Genomic DNA, 11,668 nt, shown 5'->3' with positions numbered 1-11,668 from the left:
GCAGCAATAATTACAAACAATAGTGCACTGGCTTCTTTTACAAACATCAACATGATGGAGGCCTTGACAAATTTCATAAAAATTCATTGTCTAAGTGTATTTAGTTGGCAGTGTGGTTCCATTACAGAGATACAGAGGTTGGAATAGAAAGTGCAAAGCAGATGAGGTCCTAACATTGTGTCACTCTTTACCAAAGAGTCTAATATTCAAATTTAGATGCATGTGACTATGGTTAATAGTTATTAGTTAATGGTTCATTATAATAGCAGTGAATCTTACATTCTGTGCACTAAAGACACTTGAATCAAACAATACAGATTTAAACTTGTGCTCACAACTTATTATTTGAGCAAAATAAAACAAACAAAAGCAAACAAAGAGTAACAGTATACAGGAGTTACTATTATTGTATGTTTTTCTGAGGGTCACCTGAATTAACATTACCTTTTTCTATAAGTCTATGTTTCACTATTTCAGTTTCTTGGTTCATTTTACATCCTCCCTTCTTATTCTGGCAAATGCTGAATTGACAGATTTTTAATTGTTGTTTTGTTTAATTTGTTTTCTGCACAATATGCACAACTATACACTATAACCTTCCATTGTCCTACCCTGACTCCCTCTTCCCCGTTCCCTTCTCCCTCACCTAGTTCTCTTTTTATATTCTCCCTTTAATAAACTTTCTCTTACCGTTCCTTACGTAGGGTTGGTGATGACCACAGTTATGCAATGAAATAAATTCATTTATTTCATTGCAATATTAAATAATGCATTGCTGTCGTGAAAAGATTGCACTACACATAGTGTTGACCTTCGACAGCATGTGCTGACAAGGTAAAAAAAAAAATGAAATCAAATATTTTTCTGTAATTTGTGGGGGATTTTCTAACAAAAAAGTATAGTACGTATAGTTGGAGCGATTTTTGCATTGGGAAATGTCCACTGAAGTTTTTTTGGATTGAACTTTCTGGGCCATGACAAGAAGCATCTAGTTTGTTATAAGCACTTTTTGTTCCATGTGTGGAAATTATAGCCTTTTTTTTTTTTTTTTCACAACATCTGTACATCTCACATCTGTAAGCAAATACAGAAGCTAAAAGTAGTGTTACAGTGTGTACAGTGAACAGCATCTAGTATGCTGCTGCAACATTTTGGAAGAAAATGAGTTGGTATACTTTCAAAATGTCTCTCTAAGTTGCACATTTTTCCAGAGCCAGTGTGAACAGATCTTGGGAATGCATCGCATTAAGTCCCAAGTGGGTTAAAGTCAGAAAATAAAAATGAAAACATGGATTCAGAAACATAAAACACACATTAACATAGTGCGCATAAATATGCACTTTGAGTTGTGAATCCGCTTACATGAGACTGCAGTAGATATTTGCATGTTTGCATGCATGTTCTTGTATGTGTCTTAGAGCGTATGTTAAATGCATGCAGAATGCTTGCTTTAGTTTGCCAGACTTTAAAGAGAACTGCCGTCGCCATGGAAACAGAAGTGCATCACTATATCTTAAAGAGGGTTTTCCAAGCTTATCTTTTCCAACTGTGTGGGATTTTGTTAGTAGGTTTTGGTAGATGTCTTTATATATTGAGTGCAAAGTTACTCTTTTTATTTAATTATTTAAAGCAAATAAAACATCTATTAAAGTGACGCTTATTCAACATAACAATTAATGCCAATAAATGGTAAATTTATATTGAACCATTTTCAAAAATCAGACAATCCTGTTTTCTGTTTATTGATAGTGAATCAAACTTAATAATGATGTTGATTGCATGCATTGTAGTCGTATGGGAATGTGGCTAAAGTTGCAGAATTAAGTGTTCTCCACATGCACAGCTTAAAAGGTTCTGACCAAAGAATGTCTGTAACCAAAAAGCACACAGTAAAGCACCTCGGTTTTGGTGAGTAAACATGATGTGCTGCTAATCCTGGTTAAAGTTAGGCATTGACGGCCCATTTAGAAAGATACAGATCCATGACCAGCTTTGTTAGATTCTGCCAAAACATAACTATCGACAAAAAGCAGTGAAAAAAATCATCTGACTGCCTAAGAATAAATCCCTCACCTGGGCTGACATAGCATCCATACAAAATTGGACAAAACCCAATCGAGACCTCAGTCAAACCCAGCTTTTGTCTCGAGAGAGGCTAATGCTAAACTGTTTGAACACAGATCTCAGTTTGGACAGAAAGCAATAAACAGCTCGGGGGATTTTGATCATTTAAAACACAGTCACAAGGAAAACTTCACAAATTAAAGGGTTACCTTTCATCATTCCTCAGAACAGTGGCTTCCAACCTTTTAATCATTTTGTGCATCCCCTGTGTCTTTTTCTTGTATCTGTATTCCTCATCATATCTTGACTATCCGCTTTTTTTTGTTAGGAAATTTTCACATCTGTCATCAGCTACAATATTGAGATATTAACAATTTATGCAAGTTTTATTGATGTTTTGATTCATCTTAAGTGGTTGTAACAATGTATTGTTGATGGGATGAAATAATGCACACACACACACACACTCACACATACGCACGCATAAACATGAGTTGAACCAGCAGGCTGGTTGGTCTATGTTTAATGGGATACATTGTGCGATAACAAATTCCAATAATGTAAACCTTAGATTGTATTAAGATGGGTGGGTATAAAAAAGGATCATGGAAACAACAGCGGCCCCTGTGTCTCTTTTACTTAAACCACTAGTTTGTTATTGTTAGGATTCCCAACGTGACATAAACCTTGTAGTAAAATTGCTAATGATTTTAATAAGGACTTGCGATATTGGGCTAAAAATAATGATTTTTTTGCAAATAATTTGAAACAGAAAACCGATGTATTTTAAGTAAAAATGTTAACAATTTAACCATTCTTAAAATATATATTGAAAAACCATTAATTAATATTGATTCCATAATCTCTTTGGCTATATTTATGGAGGCTTTAAAATCCTACACACACACACATGCACATGCACACACGCATACACACACATATTGTGTGTGTGTGTGTGTGTGTGTGTGTGTGTGTGTGTGTGTGTGTGTATTATATGGTTGATCAAAGTGTGTTCCATGCATACAATAATCCCATTTGATCTATTATTCATTATACAGCTATATCTGGCTCTTTCATTATTGTATGCTAACACGTATCGATGTTTCTTGGTCCTACTGTATCTTTATTTGAAATGATGCAAGTGCTAAAACATTGTATAGTATGATGAATAAGGACATCTCACAAGTACAGCTTTGGTAACTGAACCCAAAGCAGGTTTACTTTACACATACAACTATGACATAACAGACAAGCGAACTACATCTTTCCATTAGCAACTTTCCCTTTTTTTAAATATAAAAATAAATCTGTTTAGATGAGCTGAATAACACATTTTAAATGAATTGCCATAATGTTGTTTTTCACACACAAGCAGACCTGCACAATCTTACAAATGTGAATGACTAAGGCCAGGTTTAGGAATAGTGGTTATCTTATAGGCTTTGGGGTCCATTCCTGTGTCACCAAGTTTACCAGAAAAGTGAAACTCAGGGTTAGGAAATTGGAATGCATGGGTACGCCTTGTTGGCAATTGATGAGATAACCCACTTCACTCTACAAACATCCTTCTTTAAGGTACATATCTTAGCTCAATTTCTCTGTGCTCTTTGAATCATTCAAAACTCTCTTGGGCTGCTAAGTAGTTCTCTTTTGTTTGGGAGGCATGGAACATCGCTGACAGGAACGGGCTAAAGGACAGGCAGTCACATTCACCTATTGTGAGAATATTTTCTACTCCCAGAGTATTCACTACATTTCTCCTGAGCCTTTAGGATAATGAAAAGCTCTGGTATTCTGTGAAACCATGGACAGTGTGTCTGTCAGTTCCCTTTAGTACCTAGCTTATAGTGTTCTACCTTGTTTAGTGTTTTTATCAACAACACTCTGTTCCTTATTTTTTCTGTATGACCTAAAGTGTGCATTAGAGGCTTTTATCCACAGTTTTTTGAAATCCCCTCTCAACCTTTGGTCTGCGTGCTATCTCATGTACTATGTGATTTTCATGAGTTTTGCTTCGAACCCCTTCAAGGGGAAACAAACAATTCTGGCCCAACACTTTTTGGGCTGCCTCTAAATGGTTAGTGCCTCTCTGATAATTTTTCGTGATGCTGCATTTCGAGCTTGCGCTAGCCAGAAGATGTCCAGAGGGGCTACTGTCTGACAGGTCGCGGTGATGCTCATCATCATCTGTATCAGCATCAATGTATTTGCTGATGGACGAGTCATGGAAAGTGAAGACAGTCAGGGCAGTGCTTTCTGGGGACTTTGGTGGGGTCCCGCTGCTTGCTGTGGTGTAGACAGATATTTCAGTGCTTAACAGTGAGTGGTCTGACACTACTGAACTGTCTGAAAGTGGTGACAGCCCTGACTCCGCATCACTACGACTGCCCCCTTTGGGATAAATGGTTTTTGAGGAATTCCTAGAAAAGAAAAATCTTCTTGCACTCTCTGAGCATAAGGACTTTGTGGCAGACATAGGCGTCAGTATGGGATCACGATCCCCTGTGGTTTGCTGACCTGATTTTGCATTGGCTTGCTGGGACAAATTTGTGGCTGGACCATACAAGAAGCAATTACTTTCCTGATGACCAGATTCCAAAGCAGGACTGAGAGGCAAGCGGGGATTCTCTTGAAAGTCTGTAGCACAACTAATGTAGCTATCAATGCTGGACAAGCTTTTCATATCCCCAACTCCCTCCCTTGCTCCAAACACTGATGGACTATGATCTTGAATCGCCCCCAACTCAATCACGTCTCTTTGTTTACCTCCTCTGGAGCTTTTATCTTTAGCGTTGAGGTTGGGTTGTGACTGCGTCTTTGCCATCTGGTTATACATCTCCTCAAGCTTCTGAACATTTAATCTCTGTGGACTGGTCACTCTGACCTTACTGGGGGAACCCAACTCCTGCATGTTGAAAGAACGGTTGGAGCTTGTCTCTGAGGCTGCTCTCTTGGAGTTCCATTTCCAATGACTTGGAGAAAGGTGGTTGGCATTTGGCCCCCCACTTTTCTCAACCACAACGTCCATTAGTTCTGCACTGCGAGCAAAAGCTTCTTTCAAGTTCATTGAAACAATGCTACCATTTCGTTTTGCCCTATCGAGGGCTTCACGTCTTTTAAGTGCTTTTTCTTGCCTTTTCTGCTCCTTGTAGAATTCTGAGAAGTTGTTTACAATAATAGGTATAGGAAGGGCAATCACAAGTACTCCAGCTATACAGCACAAACCCCCCACAATCTTTCCCAAGAGAGTTTTAGGATAAATATCACCATAACCAACTGTAGTCATTGTAATAGTGGCCCACCAGAAAGAAGCTGGAATGCTTTTAAACTTTGTGTCTTCTTCATCTTTTTCAGCAAAAAATACCAAACTGGAGAAGATCATGATGCCCATTGCCAGAAAAAGAATGAGCAGACCCAACTCATTGTAACTCCTCCTGAGGGTGAAACCCAGAGACTGAAGACCCGTTGAGTGACGAGCCAACTTAAGAATACGTAGGATACGCATGATACGAAAGATTTGCACAACTCGACGAACGTTTTGAAACTGCAACACACTCTTGTTAGATTCTGTCAAGAAAATTGTGACATAATAGGGCAGGATAGCCAACAAGTCTATGACATTCAGGGGTCCCTTGAAGAACTTCCATTTGTTGGGGGAGGAGAGGAAACGAAGCAGGTACTCCATGGTAAACCAAGCAATACACACAGCCTCCACGTGGGCCAGTTTAGGGTTGTCTGTCGGCTGGCCAAACTCATCTGTATCCTGCAGCTCAGGGAGGGTGTTCAGAGACAAGGCGATTGTGGACAGCACAATGAAGAGAATTGAGATGATGGCCAAGATCTGAAATGCAAAATGACAAGTTGTAAATCACTGGAATACCATGCAGGACTCTCAATAAACATTTTATAGACACACAAATCTTTTTTAGGGGAGTATTGAAATTCACATCAAAAAAGCAAAACACTGAACAGAAAAATACATTCTCAATGGTTTTGTGTAGATTTTAGTCATTATAAACTTTTATCAAGTTATTTAGCAAAAACAGCATTTTTTGTACAAAATGTTTGGTATTTTCAAATACACTATGCACTAATTCCAAATAATCAACAATTGAACCTTGTAAATTATTGGATACAGGTTTTGTTTTCAGTACAAAACTACAGACACTGTGTGAATCCTAATAATCTTGAAGCCCAAATAAACCTTTGATAAAGGCCATGGAATTTCTGATTGGCTGAGAACTAATGGATCGAATTGACTTTAGCTAGTTATTTATTCATGACTCCCTCATCAGGCTTTCCAACAGAGTGAGTGGTTATGAGTGGACACTACTGTTTACTGTAAACAAGACTAAAGTAGTCACAGCATCCCACATCGGATCAGAAGTAGACAGAGAAATAGATTTGACAAATTCAAAATGTCCAACTTTAGAAATATCAAATGAATGCTCTCTTCTCTTTCTTAGAAAATGAGGTATTGAGACCAGAAAGCTTCCCTATATTAAATTGTAAAGTAAAATGTGAACTAACCCATACATGTCAACTCCAGTCCATGGTCACCCACAATGGTTTACTCCAAACAACAAAAACAAAAAAAAACAAACACATTTTCTTTACAAAATCCAGACAAATAAATTGAAGATATGTTTTGCACAAAAAGATGATCGGGGAAATGAAATTTCATAGGCCACCCCAAGCACAGACCTAGCCTTGATTTATAGTTGATATAGTCAATTAACTGCAGTCAAGAAGAATCAAGCTACACAAAGAACACAGCCCCGCCTTCCGGAACACAGTTAACGCGGAGTAGAGTTGGTAAGAGAAGCAAGGTGTTAAAACAAGCTTATCAAAAATCCTGTTGGACCTGTGGCTTTGTAGATTTGCTCTACTGGCAGGAGAACCAATCATGTAATTTATGAAAGTGCATTGCTTATAAGTATTTTATTCTAATAATCCTCTGACAAATATAAAAAAAAATAACAATCAATAAATTGTATCTTATTGTATTTATCAGCGTTCTTCCTACTTGATAGTGGCTATGAATTTAGCATGAAGGAAACTCGTCACCTCCACATAACATAGAGAAAAATGTGATCATACAACTGTCTCTGGAATGCATTGCACTGGATGACTGATGATTCATGTTACACTGTACACCTGGCAAACCCAAGAGGATAAGCACATTAGCAGTAGCTATACTCGGTGGTTGGCTGTTCTTTCACAGCACTGCATTGTTATTTACTATAGACTGTAAAAAGAATAGACAGGCCAAGCTCCCCGGTGAAGTGAAGCTGTTATTTTCAGAGCTCCCCCTGCTGACTGGTTGCTGTATAGGTCATAAACCCCAACTCCTCAATGATAACAGATGGGATGTGGGTCAAACTATAAAGTTAAAATACTCGTCAGTGGCGTCACATAATTTTTTTCCAATCCTAAACTCTGTTGTGATCATGAGTTATCATCACCCAACAGAGTGTTCAAGTGCTCATTTTTCTGTGAAGTTTGTTTTGAATAAGTTATTTGAGGTTGAAAAAATGGATATTACATCATATATGACAATGATCTTGTGTAGCTCTCTTAGGGCTCTAATTTCTCATGCATGTAAGTCAAAAAAGCCGCGCAGCGGCACTCATCTTCTCCTAGTCAGTCGCCTTACGTGTATTCTCACGTCTACCTAAGTTCTTTTCCTCTTACGCGCTTCTGGAATAAGTGCAGCGCCCCGATAAAGTGAAACGTTATATTGCACTAGCAATATGGACTTAGATACAATTGAAGCAACACGAACTCATAATATTGCAGAAGTGACTTCAGGAAATAATCTATCCAAAGCCACACTGTCGCACTGTCACGGGGTTGGGGACACATACACGCTAAAGGATTGACCATCAGAGTTACTAATATGTTCATATTTACAGTACCAGTTCACGATGAGACAAAATGTGTTATATTTCATTTCAATGATATTTAAAAGCATTGGGAAAACTCCATGTTCCGTGATTTCTAGACAGACCAAAAAAATGACATCATGCCCCAGTCTGCCTCCTTTGCTTCAGACCTCCTTCATTCACAGACTACGTGCTTTTGGTCTACTTACGCACGGTGGGCGTGTCAGGAACCTGGACCCGAGAATACACGCAGGAGAGAAGTGCGTAATGCAGGTGTGTCAAAAAGCACTTAAGTCCAAACCCAATAGACCCCTTTGTGAATAGCAGTTACGTCGTGAAGGAAAGCTGAGACACCATTTAACTACAGTATATTTGAGTATATATATTGTGGTTCTGTACTAACCTCTATGATCTGAACAAACTAGGGATGTAACGATTCACTCAACTCCCGATACGATTCGATTCACGATACGGGGTTCACGATACGATTCTCTCACGATTTATTTTACAAAATGGGACTGTAGACAAATTTTTTTTTGGGGAAAAAAACAAGAAAATACGGTACTATTTTCCTTTTATTTTTCATTGTCAAAAGAATTCCTTGATAAACTATTCAAAACAATGCAATTTAACTAAAAATAAATCTTGAATGAAATAAATGAAGGAATAATACAAATGAAAATGAAGCCTATTAATTTAAATTCTGGTTCTATAATAAACAAAGCAAAACTGCATAATAGTTATTTTTCTTTTTAAAAGTGCAACTGAAAATGTAATTTGTGCCCTAACAATTGGACTTTAAAAAAAAAAAACCGTGATTGCACTGATTTACGTCGTATTTGTTTGGACCAGCAGAGGGCGCTGGTAACACAGTGGTCGGTTGGCATGCAGATATCTTGCAGTGAAGAAGAGAAGCTACGCTAGCAGACAGAGCTAATAGAAAATAGATAGATATTCAAGTAATATTACAGATATTCTTTCGGTGCTAAAGGGGTAATGAATCATATATTAACATATTTAAGAGTGGAAGGCGGCCAGAAAGAAAGTATTAGCAGACTCCGCCTGCCGCCTACACTTGTGGATAGCGCCCTCTGCTGGTTAAAAAAAGTACTGCGATTCAATTTTCAGAAAATCGATATCAACCGTGATACCTATGAATCGATTTTTAACTGCCTTACGATTAATCGTTTCATCCCTAGAACAAACCGTTGGTAGAATTTCCAGCAGGAAAGATACTTATGTTCTTAGCGTAGCTGGGCTGCTTAAGTCATCAGGGCAGTACGCTAAATGGGCGGGGTGTGTTACCAGGGCTCCTCCCACCGGACCCTACTGCGCAGACTCTTGCTCCAAAATGGCAAGATGGAAGGGCCCTAAGTGCCGTATTTTGGCTTCAGGAACGTTGAATGAGAACAGCTACAGTGCGCGCCCACTGTTATTTACCTTCTGAAGCTGCTTACAATGTACAAAAACAAGATCATATATCTCTGTAGTATGTGTGTGTCGTTTTGTCTATTTTTGTTGTGATTTTGTGTGTTTTTCTGTCATTTGATGCATTTGTGTTGTCATTTTTTTATTTTATTGTCATTGGTCAATTTGTGTTTGTTATCTTTTGTATGTTTTTGACGTTATTTGATGTTTTTTTTTATTGTCAGTCATACGCAATCATTAGACGAATCTAGAAACCGCATTAATCTCGACATTCAGTAAATGTTTTTGTACATGACAAACACATTAAAGCCAGCAGCCATTTATACATTCAGCTATCCTGTGTGAAATCTATTTTATTTTTTTTGTTTTTTTTTAAACAATCCAAACAAAATATTTAAATCAAACTGGCTATTTCCTCTTTCACTTACTTGTTTTACTTGGTCTATAATCTTGCTCATAAACTGGTTCAGCTGGTTAAACACATTGTCACTAGTGTAAACAAACTGAACATAGGCCTGTGACAATCCCTGGTGCAGGGCTTCTTTACAAATGTAAATAAATAGAACAGACCATTTATACCTAATGGACAGTAAAACCCTTGACAATGACCTAATGATTTTGAAACCTAAGAAGTGATGGCTAAAATGCCCCTGTGATCTTCAACCAATCAGAGAAGGAGGACACTGTTGCTATAGCGTCATGGCAGACATGAATAATGACCCTATCTGTTTATTTTCTTTCCCTGGTGCTCCCCTTCGCCTACCCAGGAGGAAATCTGTTTAAATCAAACACTTCAAAAACGGAGAGGAGGGGAGAAAGGTGGATAGAGCTGATACGGAAAGGAAAGGAGCAAAGGTTTAGAGAGGTTATTCTTCATTCTCTGATTCCAACAAAGCAACACACTGTTGATGAGCTTTATAACATACATACGGAGATTCCCTGCTAATAAAGATCTCACAAAGAGCCAATCAAGGTTGTAACGATGGAAGTTCAGGACGAACAGGGCAGAGGTAATAGGATTGAGAAGCTATAAAAAGGTCGCTAATGAAGGCACACTGATGCCGCTGTATTAGATTATGATTATGAGGTTAAGTTCCAGAAGGAAAACCCGCCACCATTTCCCCGATGGCCTGTGTTACCATGACCTCTAGCTGGCTCTACGCGGCGTGTGCACTCTTACCCTGCACCGCCCGTCCTTATCTCTTCTTTTCAGGGTTGCTTAATGTCACAGGAGAATTATTTCATAGAACTATCAAAAGTTCAAATCAGAGAAAAGCCTTTGAGTCCACATAAAAGGAGACCTCAAACAAATATTTAATGCATGTCTAGATTGAAAAGGGCTCGAGACGTAACCTCATTAGTATCAGCACAATTATAGACTTTAATTCAGAGGTAGGAAACTTTTTTCACAGCAGGGCCACAGACAAGGGAATTTCTGATCCGAAGGCCACATGATCAACATTTATGTCAGCATTTAGCATAATGACCAATTGGAGCATTAGGAGGGAAGAACAATACATTTGTGTTGTCATTTCATGTGTTTTTTGGTGTAATGTATTATTTTGTTTTGTTTTTTGTGATCGTTGTGTGTCATTTTTTTCCTCATTTTGAGCATTCTGTTGTCGTTTTATGTGCGTTTTTGAAGTCTAACTATATTTTCCTCTCATTTTGTTGTTTTGTGTGTTATGAGCCAATTTGTGTATTTTTGTTCTCATTTTGTGATTTTGTGTTATAGTTTTCTGTGTTTTTGCTTTATAATTTTATAACTTTTCTCTCATTTTGGTGTTGTGTTTTTTGTTGTTGTTGCTGTTGTGTGTTTTTCAAGTCATTTTGTGTATTTATATTGTCTCGTGTATATTTCTGCAATTTAGTGTTTTTTTTTTTTTATTTTAACTCATTTTATGCATTTAAATGGTAAATGGATTCCAGGGGCTGCTCAAAATTAGTGCGAGTGCAGAATGTGGCCCCCGGGCCACCAGTTGCCCATATCTGCTTTAATTTATTGGCTTACAGTAAACCCAGAGGGCCCCACATACAGTAACAAAACAGATTATAATAGGGTTTTCTGTGTCTTGTAGTTTCCATTGTCTAAATACCCCTTTATTGTAACTTTTATCTGACATAAAAACTGTTATTCTGACAGTATAGGATTCATCAGGGCCTCACAAAGGCAAACTAGAGGCTGTGGAGGTATTTATATCAGACTGATAGGCAAAGACAGTGGGTGCCAGAGAAAGTGAGAAAACAAGCATATTGACAAGAAATCCCACTGTGGCACTAGACAACTCCAG

At 38.0% G+C, this 11,668-nt stretch overlaps 1 protein-coding gene across 1 annotated transcript in view; it reads right to left on the bottom strand.

The window, feature by feature from the left end:
* Positions 1-671: 671 nt before the first annotated feature.
* kcnb1 (potassium voltage-gated channel, Shab-related subfamily, member 1) overlaps positions 672-11,668 on the bottom strand; it is a 43,369-nt gene continuing 32,372 nt past the window's right edge. The window contains exon 3 of the mRNA XM_028447687.1: positions 672-5,905. Within this exon, the coding sequence (XP_028303488.1) occupies positions 3,986-5,905 (1,920 nt within the window). The 3' untranslated portion in view covers positions 672-3,985. The remainder of the gene's footprint in view (positions 5,906-11,668) is intronic.

The sequence above is a fragment of the Gouania willdenowi genome, chromosome 5 (assembly GCF_900634775.1).
Source record: "Gouania willdenowi chromosome 5, fGouWil2.1, whole genome shotgun sequence".
NCBI lineage: Eukaryota > Metazoa > Chordata > Actinopteri > Blenniiformes > Gobiesocidae > Gouania > Gouania willdenowi.
This window is presented reverse-complemented; position numbering and strand designations above follow the sequence as displayed.